This window comes from Microcaecilia unicolor, chromosome 2 (genome assembly GCF_901765095.1).
Source record: "Microcaecilia unicolor chromosome 2, aMicUni1.1, whole genome shotgun sequence".
Taxonomy (NCBI): Eukaryota; Metazoa; Chordata; class Amphibia; order Gymnophiona; family Siphonopidae; genus Microcaecilia; species Microcaecilia unicolor.
The window spans coordinates 505,081,828-505,102,325 of record NC_044032.1 but is presented as its reverse complement, the minus strand read 5'-3'; the positions used below and the strand labels follow the sequence as shown (position 1 = coordinate 505,102,325).

At 43.5% G+C, this 20,498-nt stretch overlaps 1 protein-coding gene across 1 annotated transcript in view; it reads right to left on the bottom strand.

Annotated features, from left to right (window-relative positions):
• OTOP1 (otopetrin 1) overlaps window positions 1-20,498 on the bottom strand; it is a 106,063-nt gene that overhangs the window by 18,713 nt on the left and 66,852 nt on the right. The window contains exons 5-6 of the mRNA XM_030192600.1: window positions 8,583-8,713; window positions 2,068-3,002 (exon numbers count right to left, since the gene is read on the bottom strand). Of these exons, the coding sequence (XP_030048460.1) occupies window positions 2,068-3,002; window positions 8,583-8,713 (1,066 nt within the window). The remainder of the gene's footprint in view (window positions 1-2,067; window positions 3,003-8,582; window positions 8,714-20,498) is intronic.

Genomic DNA, 20,498 nt, shown 5'->3' with positions numbered 1-20,498 from the left:
ATCTAAAAAGAAGGACATCCTAAATTAGACCTGTTTCAATCACATCCAGGGTACAAAAAGATGCTTTAATTGAACAGCTGACCCCTGGAGAGATTAAGGCATGATACTTCCTTAATCCCCCAGTAGCTGCTGCCCCCTCCCTCTCCCCTGTAAATGAAACTGAAAGGGAATGCCTGGCTCTATGACAGATTCAGGTATTATAGGCATTCTTAAGAAAGTAGGCAGCAAGCCTGAGGAGTAGCCTAGTGGTCACTGTAGTCCAAATGATCCAGGTTCAAATCCCACTGTAACTCTTTTTTTTTTTTTTTAAATTGTGAGCCCTCCAGAAACAGAAAATTACCTACTGAACCTAAATATTAGGTCACCTTCAAGCCTAAAGGCTATTTAAGTGGTGTACATTATGGTACAGTATGTATTTTTGTGTTCCTGAAGGGCTCACAATTACAAAATAAAAGATAAAGTGGGGTTTGAACCTGGATCTCTTGGTTTAATATCCACTGCATCAGTGGCATAGCTACAGGGGCCCATGGGGCCTGGGCCCCCTTAAACAGGCTCTGGGGCCCCTGGTTTGGCTGGCGGAGGTCCCTAACCCCCACCAACTAAGGTGTCTGTCCCGCGCTGGTCTTACATTGCTGGCACCCTGTCCTGTTTTTCAGCGCCGTGCACACTCGTTTTAATGAAACGAGTGTGCATGGCGCTGAAAGCAGGACAGGGGGCCAGCAATGTAAGACCAGCATGGGACAAACACTTTAGCCAAGGTACCTTCCAGTGGCAGCGGAAGTGGCGGGGAGAGTGTGGCGGCAGGGAGGCAGAGGCGGTACCCTCCAGCAGCGGCGGGGGGCAGCAGCGGTGGCGGGGAGGCAGAAGCATGGGGGGCAGAGGTGGCAGCAGTAGGATGGCAGCAGGGAGGCGGGCCAAAATGTGCCCCCCCCCCCCCACACACACACACACACTTTGGGCTCTGAGATCTGAGGAGACCAGGAGAGGGTGGACTTGCAAGGAAAGGAGAGGAGAGACCTATGCAACATAGCCACACCCACTCACAGACTTAACTAAGGAACTAGGAAGGGCTTACAGCTACTACCTTAACATTCAAGACTGAAGGAGTTTTAAAAGGGTGTAAAAGACTGCAAGTTACTGGTTCTGAAGATCAGGGTTAAAGACTAAAACTGTTGGGTTGAGTGCACAAATTTGGAAGTATTTGACATACTGGTTTTACAGATTAAATAACAAGACTGTTGGTGTTCATTTATGGTAACTGATGCCCCAATGCTCAAAAGCAAATGTGGATGCTAGAAGCTATTAGCATCAGACTAGCGCCAGCGTTAGCCGGCGCCTAATGATCAGAGCCGTCGAGTGTGCAAAACAATGAGCTTGCCGGCTCTGACTGCTAATTGTATGCAAATGCATGCAAAGAGGGTATCCCACATTCCTCCCTAATGCTCAGTGGGCACCGAGCCCCAAGTGAGTACGAGACTGACTGACACTGCCTTTGGGAGGCTCCAGTCAGGTTGGACCCTGGATCCAGGGACGCCTTTCCTTGCAAGTCCACCCTCTCCTAGTCTCGTCAGATCTCACCCTTCTGCTAGAGACTTCTTAGGTTGGTGGCTGCTGGACTTGCAGGTTGACTGTGCCTGTCTCTGTTGTAGCTTCCTGGGGGCTTTTTCTGGGCTCCAAGGACCAGTTTTCCTCCCAAGAGCTGTCCTCCTCTGCTGGGCTTGGTATCCCAGTAGCACTTCCACTGAATAGAGGTGGTCATTGACCCCCCCCCCCCCCCCCCATGATCCAATCCCCATGACATTCTATTCTTCCCAACACCCCAATGTCATCCTCTGACATCCCCACTCCCCGATTGCACCCCAACTCCATTAGCAGATTCCCCCTAATCCCCCAACCCCCTAATCTGATCCCCTAGATAAGCACCTCCCTCAAAGCAAAGTCCACTGTTCTGAATACCAAACCAAACATTCCTTTTGCTTGATAAGGCACCTTCAAACTGCTTCCTAGAAAAGATACAGTGCTACTTTAGTTAAACCACTTATCAAGTAGCCTAATGAAATGTCTTACCGATACATTGCAGAGGAACAAGAATGCTGCAGCGTTCTTCCGAATCCATCTCCTCATACTGAGATTTGAGTTCATGGTGTTGGGTGTTAGGAAGTGAAGAACCGGGAGTCTAATACAACTGTTATTTCCTTGGCTTCTCTTTCTTAATCCACCATAGCTTTCAGTGGGGGAAACATTTGTATTGGACCCCTGAGGCAAGGGTTTGTTGAATATCAAGTTGGTTTCACTGCAAACTGTTTCATATGAAGGTGCAAGTGACAGAGTACTCTCTGTTACCGTGATTATTCTTTCAATAGTTCTAATGTCATCATTCATGTTCCCATCTTTGCAATGTACACATTCTACGATAAATAAATTCTGAACATATTTTTCAATGATCACCAATATAGAATAGGGTAAATTATACCATGTGTTTTGTGGGTGGGTGTCTGCAAAGATAACTGCCAAGATTGATCCCCAAGAAATAAACCATGAGCCACATGCAGAACCAACTAATAAGTTTGCATCTAATTTTCTGCAAGGACTTTCTGAGTCATCCAGTGATCTGTCATCGTATCTCGATATCAACAGGCTAACAATTCCAGCAGTGCACATTAGAGTGAGTACGGTGATACCATACAGATAAAACATAGTAAGTGCTGCTTCGCTCTTGCTTTTGGAACATTCAATTTGAATGAGGTACACAACCACAATTGCAATTGTGATGGTCAGCACAAACAGTCCTAAAACCGTGCCAACTATTACACCACGAAAACGAAACTGCATCTTATTCTGGTTCTGTTGGTGGACTGTACGCCCAATATTCTTCCATAAAACGTAGAGCATCGTAGATGCTAAAATGTGATACTCTATTGTGAACGGATAGAGGTAGTAGATGCCTTGTGAAAATATGAAGCAGACGTTCGTTGTACAATTGCATTCAGGTGCATGCTGATCTAAAATGAAAAAAAAAAAAAATAATACATTATATCCATCCTTTCATAAAAACATAAAGTAGCATGTTAAAAATGAATTACCAATAAATACATTTTTGAAATGGCCATTAGAATAGTTTGGACTGCTAAATTATAAATCATTATCCAATTAACCGCTCTTTTCCTAAATCGTGTTAAGTACTAATGCACACTTCAGCATACACTAATAATGCACTATTTGTTTTGTTATTTTTTGGGGAGGGGGCATGTCATGGGAGGGGAATGGGCATGAAAGCATTATCCAGCTAGCATATTTACATTAGTGTACACTAATTGGATAATGCTGAGTTAACGCATTTGAAATGGGCTTAGCACACAGGAAAGCCCTTCTTTAAAACACCTTTCGCATTCATTATAAAATTCTACCTTTAACTCACAAAGTTCTTTCTTCAAAAAACCCAGCCTACCTTTCCTCTTTAATTGTCTCATATAGACCTATATGCTCTTTGCGATCCTCAACTAGCAACTAGCTCCCTACTCCCGCTACTCGCCACTTTGCTTTCCTCTCACTAAGCCCCTCCTTATGGAATTCACTGCTATTTTCATTACACACAGAAAAATCTTACCAACTGTTTAAAATTGCCCTAATGACCCACCTTTTCTCTAAGGCTTTTCCTGTCAATCTCTGAGGTTGGCAGATTGGCACGACTGTGACAGTTTCTTGGGCTCCCTATCCTATTGTCTTCCATATCTTTTTTCTGGCTAATACTCTTTTTACTTTTTTATTTCTTTTTTTATGACTTGTAAAATATTATTACCTATTTGTAAACTGCTTTGATTATAGGAAGGGAGGTATATTAAGTCTTAAGGGGTCCTTTTACTAGCGGCAGGGGATGTTTTTCCAGTGCACCAGGACCATTTTTCCGCAGCCAGTAAATGTCCCCCTCCCAAAAAAATTGCCACATGGTGAGATAACTCTTACAGTGTGGCCGTGCAACCGGGACCCTTACTGCCACCCATTGAGGTGGTGATAAAGGCTCCTGGGCAGAGCCTGATTACTGCTGGATTATCACTACACAAGCCATTTCCAGGGGTTTTCTCTTTCCCCCTAAAATGGCGCACATTTGGGGTGGGGCTAACGCTGTTGACCACATTGGGCTTACCGCTGCTCTGTAAAAGGGCCCCTATCAGGCTTATTTTTGAAAGAGAAGGACGCCCATCTTTCGACACAAATCGGGAGATGGGCGTCCTTCTCCCAGGGTCGCCCAAATCGGAATAATCGAAAGCCGATTTTGGGCATCCCCAACTGCTTTCCGTCGCGGGGATGACCAAAGTTCCCAGAAGTGTAGTGAAGGCGGGACTTGGGCGTGCCTAACACACGAGCGTCCTCGACCCCTAATGGAAAAAAGGCTGTCCCTGACGAGCACTTGGGCGACTTTACTTGGTCCTTTTTTTGTTACGACCAAGCCGTAAAAAGGTGCCTAAACTGACCAGATGACCACCGGAGGGAATCAGGGATGACCTCCCCTTATGTGGTCACTAACCCCCTCCCACCCTCAAAAAAAAGCTTTTAAAGATATTTTTTGCCAGCCTCAAATGTCATATCCAGCTCCATGACAGCAGTATGCAGGTCCCTGGAGCAGTTTTAGTGGGTGTAGTGCACTTCAGGCAACCGGACCCAGGCCCACCCCACCCCCCAATCTGTTACACTTGTGATGGTAAATGTGAGCCCTTCAAAACCCACCAGAAACCCACTGTATCCACATTTAGGTGCCCCTTTTCACCCATAAGGGATATGGTAGTGGTGTACAGTTGTGGGGAGTGGGTTTTGGGGGGGGGGGGGGGTTGGGGGGGGTTCAGCACACAAGGTAAAGGAGCTATGCACCTGGGAGCAATTTCTGAAGTCCACTGCAGTGCCCCCTAGGGTGCCCGGATGGTGTCCTGGCATGTCAGGGGGACCGGTGCACTACGAATGCTGGCTCCTCCCATGACCAAAGGGCTTATATTTGGTCATTTCTGAGATGGACGTCCTTGGTTTCCATTATTGCCGAAAATCAGAAACAACCAAGTCTAGGGACGATCATCTCTAAGGACAACCAAAATTTCAAGATTTGGACGTCCCTGACCATATTATCGAAATGAAAGATGGATGTCCATCTTGTTTCGATAATATGGGTTTCCCCGCCCCTGCATCGGGACGTTTTGCGAGGACGTCCTCATCAAAACTTGTACGTCCCTTTCGATTATGCCCCTCCACGTCTACTGTTGCTACATCCGTTACCAAGATTGAGTATTACAGTTCAATTCATGGATTTAAACTTAACAAAGAGAAAACCAAATTGCTTTGGATGGATCAGTCCAGTAGTTTAATTCCCTCTGAGTTTTTAATTACCTCAGATTTTTCTTTTAAGGTTGAATGCACTTCTAAAGTTTTAGATGTTATTTTGGATACCTCTCTTTCTTTTGAACCACATGTTATTCATATTGTTCAGACTGTGTTTTTCAAACTCCGGCAACTGTGTAATGTTTAGCATTATTTGAATGAAAAGCATTTTATGTTACTGGTTCAGGCTGTCATCTTATCACACCTAGATTATTGTAATGATCTTTTTTTTCTTCTCTTTCAATTAAATTATGCACTAATACTAATACGGCTGCTAAACTCACTTTTCATTAGAAAAAATTTGACAGCATCAATCCGGTATTGATTTCTCTTCACTGGCTCCCAATTGAAGCCCGCTTGTCTGGTTTTTAAGATGTTTGATGAAACAAGCCCAAAGTATCTTATTGATTTATTATCATTCCCTTCTAACAGTTGAATTTCAAAGTCTAGAAATCCCTACCTCCTGTTTTACCCATCCTTCTCTGGAGATAGATTTAAGAAAATTTTGGAAGATTGGTTTTGCTACCAGGCAGTTCATATTTGGCTTTCTTTACCGTCACATTTACCAGCCTCCCCCTCCTATTGCTATTTTTGTAAGAATCTGAAAACTTTCTTATTTAAAAAATTCTTTGGTTTGGATTGATTGACTGTATTACTCTTTTTCATATTTATCTTTTTGTTACCCACTTTGAATTTCTATTTAGTGGGAGCTAGCAGGATACAAGAGCCATATTACATTACATATGAATGTTCTACCATGCTGTTTTAATGTGTGCTGAATTACATAATTTAATTTGTCTATTTACAAGTTTATCTCACTGCTTAAGAAAGGACTTGATACATTTTCTTTCAATCTAGGAGCCAGCCCAAAAACTTGTCAGTGACTGAGACCTCTAATCCCCCCCCCCCCCCCCCCCCCCCGTCTCCTTTTGTCCCATTAACGTTCATAAGAGGGAGGGAGGAGTGTCCTTTCAGAGGTCTTCCATAGTTTGTTTAGGTCCTGATTTATTGTTTCCAATTAGGGAAGAGAAAGGTTTGTAAATCAGGCTCCTGATGCACCACTGCGTAGTTCTGGCAGAAGCCAGCAATCTTCCTCCCCTTCCGCAAGTGTACTGTCAGCATCATTGATTCATTTATCAGCTGTAGCACAGGTCTTCACAAGTCTCCCCCTCTTTTCCACCCCTCCAATCTGTGCACTCTCAGCCTCCTCTTTCTTATCCCCATATTCTTCCTCAGTAGGAGAAGCATAACACCAGTTTGGAGGGGCCAAATATACCTATAGATCTTCAGCCTTGCACCCAAAGCTCTGTACCTAGGGTTAACCTATGTCCTCTTTTAAGAGGGCATGTCCTCTTTTTGGACAACTTCAGATATGTCCTACAGGATTTTTAATCTTTAGGGAAATGTCCTCTTTTTCTTTTATGTGCCTATGACCAACACACCTACCCACATAATGAGAGAAACTATCTCTGGCTTATTAGTCAGTCTGGACACTTTGGGGTGCTAAACAGAGAAAAAGGCATTGCTAATCCCCTCTCTGCTCCCCTGCTGGTTGAATCTGTCAAAGGAATGTTGTTCATGCAGCACGATTTTAAGCATATGTAATACAAAGATTTTCACACTTTTCTCAGAAGCCAGCCAAAGGGATATGCGCTCTTATGGTGAATACGCCTAGGCTCAGACTCAGTCAAACTCAAATCCAGAAGTTCTTGAAAAGTAGAACATCTACTGCTGTGATGTAAATAAGTCACTGTTTGATGTGTGTTCATTAACTACAATTAAATATTTCTTTAGCAAAAATAGCAACCATTTTTATTTTTTCAGTCCTTTTTTTGTCTCCACAAGTATGGTAACCCTATCTATAACTGATGATGCGTTGGGCACAATATTAGTCAATCTACGGTCCCAGTAGCCCACCCAGTACTGCTGCCTATGTTCCCAAGTCTCCCTCTTACTCCCCATATCTATCATCCCTCGTCTCCATTCTCTTTCATCCTTCTCATCCCCCAGTCTCCTCTTTCCCTCATCTACCTATCTTCCTCACCCAGTCTCTATTCTCAAGCCCCCCCCCCCCCCCGTCTACAGTCCCTTCTCATCTCTTCTTTCCTCTCCTCATGTCAACCCTGCTTCTTCTGAGCAGTTTTAACCTTCCTACTTCCAATGCTTCTGCCCAGTGGGCCTAATGAATATATACCCTCCCCTATCACCTTGCTCGCCAATGCTGCTGCTGCTGCCACTTCTGCCAAAACAGATGATCCTTTTCCATTCGCACTGTACAGCATTTATGCTTTTCTCATTGCTACCAGCCACATAAATGCTTCTGAGTATCGATGTGCCTGTCTTTTATTAAACAATACAGAGCACTTATTAGAAGCCCATTCTGGAGGAACTGCAGCTTTTCTGGTCGGCTCAGCAGAGGACGTAGAGGACAATCAGGAATTAAGCATTCAGAAAGACATTCCATAGTACACAAATAAATAATGCCTTGCTAAAACTTACTTTCACCCATGGGGGGTATTTCAACCAGGATTACTTTTGTTTAAGTCAAGTTAAATTTCTCTTAAGGGGCCATTTTACTAAGCTGCAGTAAAAGGGGCCCTGCACTAGCGGCTGTTTTTGCTGAGCGCTAGCAAGGGGGGCTGTTTTGCCGCGTGCTGGGGCTCCTTTTACCGCAGCGAGTGAAAATAGTCACATATGAAATGGCTGTGCAGTAACTTCGCACTTGCCTTGCAGGCATTTTGGAGGGAGCACTTACCGCCAGCCATTGAGGTGGCGGTAAGGGCTCCTGCGCTAACCCAGCGGTAACCGGGCAGCGTTGCCCCTGTGGAAATATGTTTTCAATATTTCCACTAGTGCTGGAAATGGCGCTCGCTGGGGGTGGAACTACTTCCAGCACCTGCATTGGGCCGGCGGTAGTTCCGGGTTGCCACGTGGCAACCGTTTAGTAAAAGGGCCCCTAAGGAAGTTCTTAATTTTAAACATGTGTGCACACTCCACCAGAAGTTTGCCCATGCGCTTACTCATCAGCAAAGTATGCACCATCAGAACATGGTGCGTACTTTCCCACCAGTTGAGGCCATTTATATGGTTATGTGACTATTTACACAAGTTCTTGCCTTCTAAAGCTTGACAATTCCTTATAGAATTACCTCCTATTAGCTTAGATTGCTGATGTAAAAGAGCATTCTATATGCTGTTAGCTGTGTACAGTAGCTTACCAATTGTTATGTTTGCATAACCAAGAGTGAATAACCTCTCTTTATGTCCATTTAAGTGATGCTTGGACTCTGCCAGTATTCCATTAGTCCAGAGGAGTAAGTTCGTAAACACAGCATGAATCAGTCCAAACCTTATAAAATAGAGATAGTAAAAAAAAATACTTGATTATTCAACTGTCCACAAGAAAGTAACATAACTACTTGGTACCTCAGTTCAATAAGCAGGAGTCGAATGATACTTATCAGTTCTGTAGAAAAGGTCAGTGAGATATTGGGTAACATCTGACCCACTCTGCAAATTTTTTTCAACGTTGACAAGAATAAAATCCCAATTCTTATAGGTTGTCTATGCAGTTCATTATTTTTTATAAAAAGCTTGTTAAACCTTTTGTAAAATACATATAGGAATGTGAGAAAAATGTGTATTTGGTACCACATATAACAAGAATGTCAGAGACGACAATGAATTTGTCTCTTGATAAGGTGGTAAATATAAGATACTATGAGATGAAATCTGCTACTTTTTCCATCGCCAGGGTACAGTTGTGAAATGCATTGAAAGGACAACTTCAATTGTGCAATGAAGTTCCACAGTTTAAGCAGTTGTTAAAGACCTCTGTGTTTGTGGAGGTTTTTAAGTGAAGATGAAGTGATATTGTGGGTGCAGTTCTAATATTAGGCAGACAATGGCTGTGATATACCTTATGGTACTACTTGAATTATGTATTTTTAATGATTTTATTGTTGCATGTTTTATTGCTTTGTGTGTTTTCTTGTAAACCACTTTGATTCAAGTGGTATAAAATGTGCAAAATAAATAAATACATTTCAAATTTTTTTTCAACAAAAACAGTATCATCATTTCAGGCTTTGCGTAAGAGGTGGATTCTGCTATCTATACAGCACTTACATGTATAAGTGGAGTGGAGGAGTGGGTTAGAGCAGGTGTCTTGACAGCTAGAGGTGGCCAGTTCAAATCCCACTGCTGCTCCTTGTGGTCATGGGCAAGTCACATAACCCTCTGTTGTCTCAGGTACAAACTTAGATTGTGAGCCCTCTAGGGACAGAGAAATGCCAAGGGTACCTGAATGTAATTCACGTTGACCTACTACTGAAAAGGTGTGAGCAAAATCTGAAATAAGTAGGAGATTTTTACAAAAATGTACTTCCAATGGAACAAGCTCTACAAAATAATACTTTTGCAGTTTGATATAATTTTGAACCCTCAGTGGTAAATACAATTCCTCCTCAATCACTCACCTGAAATCCAAACAAAATTAGCTGGAAGTGTCTTAGAGCAGCTACAAATGCCAACATGGACATTTTTTGAAGTGTACGTATATTACCATTTCACTATAGGAAATATATGTATTGGGGTAGGCAGCCTAAAAATGATCATTTCGCTTCATTTCCTATGTTGTTCGCAGCATTGTTCATTTTCTTTTGTTTTGGTTAATCCTTATTTTTTATTTATTTATTTATTTTTATGTATTTTTTTATTTCTGCATTTGTACCCCACATTTTCCAACCAAGTTGTCGGTTCAATGTGGCTTACAATTTACTTTGGTTTGACATGTTACATTGCCGTTTCGGGTTGACGCATGCCTTGTTCAGTTTCTGTTAGTGGTTGAGTATTGTGGTGTGTTGGTTGGAGTTCAGCTTGACCATGTGGGTTCATCGAAGAAAGATTTTCTGAAGAAGTGAGCCCAGGTATGAGAATGTGGTAGCATGCATCTGCTTTCGAAGGTTGCCCTTCTTTGTCAGATCGGAAATAAGCAAGTGTCTTTAGATGACAGTATATATAAGTGAGACATCAAAGCATTTCAGTGACAATCTTACAGGATGGGGGTGAATAGGGGGGAGAGACCAGGAGATATGCATGGGAACATCAAAGCATTTCAGTGACAGTTTTTGGAAAGTTTATATAGTTGTTTGAGCATTTTAGGACTTTCGGTATTGTACTCCTTAATCTTGGGGCAAATGAATGTGAAGCTGGTTGAGTATGAAGATTTATATTTTAGGCCATGACATCTGGGAAAGTGTAAGGTGAGGTAGGTTCTTGCACCCTTGATCGTGTTGCGTATAGGTAGGCCTATCTTAAAGGATATACATAGTTTAATTGGCAGCCAGTGTAGTTTTTGGAGCACTTTCGAATCAATTTATTCTGAATATTAGTCTTGCAGCTGTATTTTGTGCTGTTTGCAGTTTCTTTAGTAGTGGTTCCCTGCATCCAGCATAAATTCCGTTGCAATAGCCAGCATGGATGAGGACCATGGTTTGGACTAGTGGGCAGAATACTTCTCTTGGGAAGTAGTTTTTTATTCGTTTCAGTTTCCAAATGGTTTGGAACATTTTCTTCGTAGTGTCTGAGATTTGTTTATCGAAGGATAGATTGTGGTCTATGGTGACTCCTAGGATCTTTAAATTGTCAGATATTGAAAGGGATGTGCCCATGGCATTGATGTTTGGAAAGTGATTGGTATTGTGTGGTGATGTATCAGGCATTGTGTTTTTACTTGTTCAGTTTGAGCTTGAACGATGATGCCCAAGATTCCATTGTGTTTATGCCGTCCGCAATCCTAGATGTGATTTTGTGTAGATTCTTTTTGAAAGGGATATAAAATGACATGTCATCGGCGTATATAAGGGGGTTGAAACCTTGACTGAATAGTGTTCAGGCAAGGGGAAAAGTGGTGAGCCCTGGGGGACCCCACATTCCGCTTTCCATGGAGGAGAGAGAGAGAGAGGAAGCTGTTTTCACTTGGTAGGATCTGGTAATCAAGAAGCCTAGGAGCCATTCAAGCACCTTCTCTCCAATGCCAATTTTATCGAGTATTCTCATTTTGGGGGCAATGTTGTTAAGACTGCGCACTCTTTGCAAATAGTGTACCTTCTTTGTAATGAGAGTGCACTATTTGTAAAGAGTACATACTATTTGCAAATATTTCATTTAATATTCATTTAAATATCATGATATTTCATTAGTATTATGCTGACATTTTATTATATCTCTAGTATTTGAACTCCGATGCTGTTAATTTTTGATCCTGTTTCATGTTAGTCCTATTATTAGGTTTCAATTTACTCTTTTAAAGTTTACCTCATTTATTGTATTTATGTTTATTCTTTGGTCATTTTACTATTGTTATGCTGTTAACAAAATTGTAAGTTTGATGTTAAACTGTACCTACTCTACACTGCCTTGGGTGAATCTCTTTTTAAAGGCCGTTAATACATCCCAAATAAATAAATAATAAATAAAGTTGTGCACACAAATTTGGCAGTGCAGCCAAATTGCACGTGCAACTTCATTGTTTAACAAGCCAATCGATGCTGATAACTGGCCAATAACAAGCAATTATCAGCACTAATTGGCACTAATTAGAATTTACACGCAGAACTTTCTGAGCGTATTCTGTGAAGTGGTGTGCATAATTTCTAATGTGCGGATCTCCAAATGGGTGTGGTCATGGGAGAGGCATGGGTGGATCATGGGCATTTCTAGAAATTGCACGGACTGTTATAGAATACACCCAATCCGTGCCTAAGTTAGGAGTGAGCATTTACACCACGTTTTACTTGATGTTAATGGTCATGCCTAAATTTAGTCATGGGTCCAGGTGCTACCTGTATTCTATAAACTGCACCTAACATTAGGAATGGGTTATAGAATTGCACTAAGCGTGTTTTTTTTCTCTGCTGATTTTTTCAGTGCCACTTATAGAATCTTGTCAGCGCGCACTGGGGCCATTAATACACATTAGTAAATAAGTTCCATTGCATAATATGGGACCTGTAGTACATAAAGAAGGAGAGTCTATATATGGCACCTAAAAAAAATCACTGCTGAAATTAGTGCCGACTAAGCATATTGAATAATCTGCGCCTAGATTTAGGTGCCGATTATAGAATACACTTAGTTGAGATCAGGCGCGTAGCCAGACTTCGGTGGGAGGGGGGTCCAGAGCCCGAGGTGAGGGGGCACCACCGCTGCCGCCGCCACCACCACCAACAACTTTGACCCCCCCCCCCCGCCGACAACCCTCTTAACCGCCCCTCCCGCCGCCAACCCTCCCCCGCCCTCGCCTACCTTTGCTGGCGGGGGACCCCAACCCCCGCCAGCCAAGGAACTCTTCTTCCTTCGTTCTGTTTCTGAGTCTGACATCCTGTGCAGGACGTCAGACTCAGAAACAGAACGAAGGAAGAAGAGGACCTCGGCTGGTGGGGGTTGGGGTCCCCCGCCAGCAAAGGTAGGCGACGGCGACAGCAGGTTGGCGGTGGGATGGGGGGTCAAGAGGGTCATCGGCAGGGGAGTCCAGGGCCAAATCTAAGGGGGCCCAGGCCCCCGTGGCCCCACGTAGCTATGCCCCTGGTTGAGATCTCAGCACCTAAAACTACAAGCATCCATTTACGCCAATGAAAATGTGGTATAAATCCCGGCGTGTAGATTTATGCACACTGGGCAATATTCTATAACTACGTATGTAGATTTTGGAACACCCACAAAATGCCCATTTCTCCGCTCGTAACCATGCTCCTTTTTGCCTGCACACATTAGAAGTTCGGCACACTTCGTTACAGAATACGCTTGTGCATGTAAATTCTAATCAGTGGCAATTAGTGCTCATTATTGCTTCTTAAGAGCTGTTACAATGCTGATAAACTTGTTAAGGCAATTAAGTTATGTGTATTGTTATAGAATCCACACCGATTTCTGCAGAGATCTCTAGGCACACTATATAGAATCCGGGGGGAAATGTTAATACACTAGCACACTATTGGGCTCATTTTCAAAACAGAAAAATGTCTAAAAAGTGGCAAAAGCAGCATTTGGATGTTTTTCTCACAAAAACTTCCAAATCAGCATTTTCAAAATCTATTTCTAGACATTTTTCTCTGTCAGAAGTGCATCCAAATCTCAAGGGGGAGTGTCATGGGGGTGTTTAGGCTGGGACTTGGGCGTTCCTAAGACTTAGACATTTTTCAGCCATAATGCAACAAAACAAAAACGTCTAGGACTAAAACTAAGACGTTTTGAGCTAGACTTGTTTTTATTACGAATAAGGCACAAAAAGGTGCCCTAAATGACCACTGGAGGGAATCAGGGTTGACTTCCCCTTACTCACCCAGTGGTCAGTAACTCCCTCCCACCCCTAAAAAAATGTGATTTAAAACATTACTTGCCAGCCTCTATGCCAAACTCAGATGTTATACTCAGGTCCATTAGAACAGCATGCAGGTCCCTGGAATAGTCTAGTGGTGGGTGCAGTGCACTGCAGACAGGTGTACCCAGGCCCATACCTCTCCCTACTTGTTACACTTATGGAGGAAACTGTGAGCCCTCCAAAACTCACCCAAAACCCACTGTACCTACATATAGGTGCCCCCTTTACCCGTAAGGGCTATGGTAGTGGTGTACGGTTGGGGGTGAGATGTGTACCTGGGTGCATTTTATGAAGTCCACTGCAGTGCCCTCTAGGGTGCCCTATTGCTTTCCTGGGATGTCAGGGGGGCTGTTTCTAAATATACTGGCTCCTCCTACATCCCAATGGCTTGATTTCGTGCGTTTTGCACTTGGACGTTTTTTGTTTGAAAATGGACCAAAAACCTTGTATTTTCGAAAACAAAAGATAGAAGTTTTTCTCTTTTGAAAATGACCTTCTTTCCTATTCAGATTTTGGACATTTTTTTGCAGAACATCCAAAGTCAGACTGACGTCATAACGAAACTGCCCCTCCACATTAAATCTAATGCTGTAAGATTTAACTTTGCTTTCTGTATTGTAATTGACATTGTATTTTACCTCAAAAACCACATTATACATAAAATTACTGTTGCTATAGTGGAATAAAATTTTGAGATACCTGCTGATATGTATGTGTATTCTGGATACTATCAAATAAAGATGTTACCTACTTTTGAAAGTTACCTATCTGTTAATGCAGGCATGTAATATTTAGCTGTGTCCGTGCAATCATTTTACATACTTCCTCACTGACAAATAATGTACTGCTTTCCAAGACAGAGAGTCATTTTTAAAATCATTTGTACAGATGAACTAATGCTTTAACCATAGAAATGGGTTTTATGAAATCACTCACCCTATGGAGTCCTTTTACTAAGCTGCGGGAAAAATAGCCCTACAATAGCAGCAGGGGCCATTATTCCTATGCACCAGGGCCTTTTTTTACCACAGCGGATAAAATCCCCAAAAAGAAAATGGCCACACGGTAAGATAACCCTTACTATGTGGCCATGCGGTAAGGAGCACTTACCGCCACCCATTGAGGTGGCGGTAAGGGCTCCAGCAGGTAACACAGCAGTAACCAAACAGGGTGCAGCAATGCCCGATTACCGATAGGTTAACGTTGTGCTACATAAAAAAATTTCTGGAGTGCAGGAAATGGTGTGCGCTCCATAGTAACATAGTAAATGACAGCAGATAAAGACCTGAATGGTCCATCCAGTCTGCCCAACGAGATAAACTCATTTTACATGGTATGTGATACTTTATATGTATACCCGAGTTTGATTTGTCCTTGCCATCCTCAGGGCACAGACCGTAGAAGTCTGCCCAGCACTCTTCTTGTACTAAAAATTCTGAAGCTAATGTCGAAGCCCCTTAAAATTTACATTCAAGCCCATCCCTATCTATTCAGTCAGGATCAGGGCGTAGACCGTAGAAGTCTGCCCAGCACTGATTTTGCTTCCCAATTACCAGTTTTACCACCTAATCTCTGCTAAGATTCCGTGGATCCATTCCTTCTAAACAGGATTCATTTGTGTTTATCCCAGGCATGTTTGAATTCCATTACTGTTTTCATCTCCACCACCTCCTGCGGGAGGGCATTCCATGTATCCACCACCCTCTCCGCTAAAAAATACTTCCTGACATTACTGAGTCTGCCCCCCTTCAACCTCAATTCATGTCCTCTAGTTCTACCGCCTTCCCGTCTCCAGAAGAGGTTTGTTTGCAGATTAATACCGTCTGTATCATGTCGCCTCTGTTTCTCCTTTCCTCCAAGGTATACATGTTCAGGTTGGCAAGTCTCTCCTTGTACAGTTTGCAACGCAAATCTCATACCATTTTTGAAGCTTTTCTTCGCACTACTTCCAGTCTTTTTACATCTTTAGCAAGATACAGCCTCTAAAACTGAACACAATACTCCAAGTGGAACTACTGCCGGCGATCACGTTGGGCCAGTGGTAGTTCTGGATTAGCGAATGGTAAGCCTACGTTAGGCTTACTGCCACCTTGTTAAAGACCCCCTATGTGAAGGTAAACTCACATTCAAGCTGACTGCATGCACGTAGCTTTATCTGTAGGTTGAGGAGGTGTATCTGAAGACAGGTTTGGGAAGGGATATTTGATTAAATGTTGTAATTCTTTACGACATGAACAAGGACACACAGTTTGCATCATTTTGTTGATGGGTAAGATTATAGGAAGGTAGTCCAGCTATTTGTTTTACCTTATATGGACTACTGTAACATGTTGTATCTTGGTTCACCTAAAATGAGCACAAAATCATTATAATACAAACTCTGTGACCCTGGTTAATGCTGGCAATTAACCACATCTCTCCAGCTTTGACTGACGTCCACTGGCTGCCATTTCAGTCCTTTCAGATTCGTCCACTTTACATTGTGCATAGAGGACTAGATTCTATATATGGCACCTGAGAAATCCACACAGAAAAAAATTATGCCTAGGCATATTCTCTAAAGAGCGCCTAACGTTTATAGAATTGGCTTAACTTTCTGCATGGTATATAGAATACATTGAGTGGCTTGCCACGCAACCAAATTTGGTCATATCCATTTAGGCCATGTTTCACTTGGTGTTAGGCGCAGAATGCATGTATTCTATAAAAATGCACATAAATTAAACACCCATGCCCTGCCCATGGCCAAGCCCTCTTTTTTTTATTTTATTTATATTTGTACCCCATGCTTTCCCACTCATGGCAGGCTCAATGTGGCAGGCAATGGAGGGTTAAGTGACTTGCCCAGAGTCACAAGGAGCTGCCTGTGCCTGGAATCGAACTCTGTTCCTCAGTTCCCCAGGACCAAAGTCCACCACCCTAACCACTAGGCCACTCCTCCACTATGCAACTAAGAATTTAGGCGCACCAAGTTATAGTAGTGAATTGTGCATGTAAATTTCAATTAATGCCAATTAGTGCTGATAATTGCTGGTTAACATTCCATTAACAGCACTGATTAGCTAGTTAACCAATTAAGTAATGCACATTGTTATAGAACATGCTTCGGTTTCCACATAGAATTTCAGCCACCGTATTTAGAATCTGGGAGGGGGATGCTGAATAACAAACTGTGGTGTTTTTCACCTGTATTTACCTATGGGGTCACTGAGATCAGGTCAACAATGGTTTCTTATGGTGCCCTCATTAGATGGTGTTAAATTATCTGGGCTCTGCACTAGGATATATCGCTGAACCTCATCTGTGGAATGCGTTCCATTGAGCATTTGTCAGGAAATCTCATTCCTGAGTTTTCACAGAAGGCTGAAAGCTTTCTTATTTGAGAAAACTTTTGAAAATTCTGTGCCATATTAGTTTTCATTGTACTGTTGATTATTTGTGAGACGTATTGTTACCGTTAAGTTTTGCAAAGTGTGTGTTGCATTGGGAGCTGAATTGCATGAATGTTCAAGTTAAGTCACATCTGAACTTCATTTTTAATGCCACTTGTATTTGGATCCAGGAAAACTGATTTCATTGGAGTTTTAACAATTAAATTCTCAAGAGGTTTTTTATGCTGATAAAGTAAATGTACCCGAGATATTCCTACCATATGCTCTTCTACGAATAAGAAGTGGAGAAAGGGTTCTGAGGCTTTTTCCCCCTATGAGTTTTTTGTACTCCATAGTGTTTAAAAGGTTTACAAATCTTGTTAGTTCTTTTATAGAAAGAGTTGAGTGAAATTATATATATTTGGTCTCTTTCATCCTCTTTTGAGAGAATTAATTTTGAGTATTCGGGCTTTTGAAAATATACATATATTTTGCCTTTGAAAAAACATATACATCAGGGCCTGCCCTTTCAGCCATGCACTCTAAACACCCCCCCCCCCCCTCCATATCCGTCATCTCCCCTTCTCTAGACACCTTTCCCAATTCCTAGTCTCTCCCTTCTTTACACTCTCAAGTGTGAAGCCTCTCCTTTTCTCCTCCACTCCCAAGGTGTCCAACACTTTCCCTTCCCTTCCTCCCCTTCCCTCCCCCTTCCCTCCCCCCCCCCCCTCCCAGGGCAGTGCAATTTGGTGGGTGGCAGCAGCACATTAATTAATATCTTTGAACAAAACAAAGCATGAATGACATGGGTCCTTGAGCATCCATATATGTTTGAGGCTTGTTGTGCCCTGCCCTCCAAACATTCTGTTTCAAAGGGGTCGGGATGCAATAGGCCTTGAGCCACATGGGAAATCAATGACCAGTGCCAGCCATACTAGATATGCTGACTTCCACACTGGTGCCACCCCCTGAAATTGTGCCACCATAGTCTACCTAGTGGCTGGAGTGGTCCTAACATCAAAACATAATTGTATACATGTGCATACTAGAAGTAAATGAAAAAACTGAGCTGCCGAAAATATTTTCTCGCATCTAGATAACAACACTGTCACATGAATACAACCCATCAACTGCTTATCACACTAGATTTCAGTTCATCAGATTGCAGAGAAATGGCACATTTGAGTTAGCATAGGTTTGTTTCATAAAGAAGCAGTAATTATGTGATGTCCGTTATTTACCCATTGTGCAGATTAAGGATCTAATCATTTCTACATATCGCTGTGTATTTAAAAAAAAATGAATCCTGGTCCTACAATGCACTTAGTTTTTGCTTCGTCTGGGAGTTTCCTCTGAAAGGATCATCTTCACTGCAGTGAATCGTATTTCCAAGAGACTATTCTTCAGTGGTTCCAATTTGTTGCTTATTTATTTGCCGCACTGGCCACTGCTTTCTTTGCAATATCATCAAGGTCATTGGCAGCCATAATTGGAAGTCAACGGTACTTTCAGTTCAAATTTTTGACATGCTTTGTTAATGTCATTTGCTATAATAGAACAGTTCGCAATTTCACCAAAAATGTTGACAAGGATTGCTTCAACCTGACTGCTAGTGAAGAGGGGGATTCTGGCCGCCAAACTGTGCAGCACTCCAACAGTTGTAAAATTGCCCCCAGGTGCTGCATTCCAGGGCCACCAAGGGAGGGGCAGAGGGGCAAGATTCCCCAGGCCTGGCCTCCAAGGAGGGCCTGGCATCAGTGATCAAAAGAGACTGCTCTGCTGGCTACAGGTCCTTCATCTTGCCGTGTCCTGCCTATTTAGAAACAGGAAGTTACTTCACAGGAGACTAGACATGGCAGGAAGAAGGACCTGTAGCCGACAGAGCACTCTGTCTCATTTGCTGCTGCGGGAGGGGAAGCAGCAGCGGTAATACCGGTGGTGGTAGGAAGGAGTAGCAGCAATTGTGGCAGGGGAAACAGTGATGCTGGTGGTGGGGGGAGCAGCGGGTTCAGTAGCAGCGGGGGCAGTGGTGTGCTGGAAATGGCTCGCACTGGCTCGCAAGAGCCGGTTGTTAAATTTTTTAACATCTTGCAAGCCAGTTGTTCTGGCATGGCGAGCCGGCTCTCCAGGGCCAGTGCAACCCAGTAAGCGAGATACGCATGGCTGGAGGGTGCCACAAGCCATGCTTACAACCACTTATCTCACCTCCCACAGCCCTTGTTTGCCTGCGCCCGTGCCGCCTTGGGGGGTTTAAATCTTTTATTTACCTCCATCGCAGCGGCCGCGTCAGTGAACGCCCTGCCCGTCTCTAGCCTTCCCTTCGTTCCCTCTCAGTGTCCTTCCTTCTTCTGACATCATTTCCTCTTTCCGCAAGGGCAGGACAATGAGAGGGAATGAAGGGAAGGCTAGAGACGGGCAGGGCTTTCACTGACGCGGCTGCTGTGACGGAGGTAAATAAAAGATTTAAATCACACAGAGTGATAGGAACAAAAAGGGGATGTTAGGGGGGAGAAGAGGCTGGGCAGGTGGACATGAATGGGAGGGGAGGATGGGGGCAAAGAATTGCTGGACATGGATGGGAGCGGGAGCTAAAAGGGAGAGAGAAGAATCACTGGACATGGATGGGAGTGGATGTTAGGGGCAAAGGAGAATCACTGGACATGGAGGGGAGGGCAGGGCCCAGGGAGAGAGGAGAAATTGCTGGACATGGAGGGGAGGGGAGAGAGAAGAGAATTGCTGGGTATGGATGGATGGAGGGGGGAAGGGGAAAGAGGAGAATTGCTGGATATGGATGGATGGAGGGGGGCAGGGGAGAGAGGAGAATTTCTGGATATGGATGGATAGATGGATGAAGGGCAGGCGAATTAGAGTTGCTGGACATGGGTGGATGGAGGGGAGGGCAGGGGAGAGGAGAGTTGCTGGACATAGGTGAATGGAGGGGAGGGAAGAGGAGAATTGCTGGACATGGGTGAATGGAGGGGAGGGGAGAGTTGCTGGATATGGGTGGATGGAGGGGAGGGCAGGGGAGAGAGGAGGGTTGCTGGACATGGATGGATGGAGGGGAGGGCAGGGGAGAGAGGAGAGTTTCAGGACATGGATGGAGGGGAGGGATGTCAGAGGAAGGAGATGCACATGGATGGAGGGGAAGGGAGAGAGAAGAAATGCTGGACATAGATAGAGGGAAGGGAAGAGAGAGAGGAAGTGAGATTAACATGAATGGAGGGGAGAGAGAAGAAATGCTGGACATGGATGGAGGGAAGGAAGGAAATGAGATGAGGAAAAAGGAAGAGAGGAGAAAAACTGCACATGGATGGAGAAAATAGGCAGAAACTGGATCCACTGGACAGTCAAGTCTGCAGAGGACCCAGCTTTTACTTATG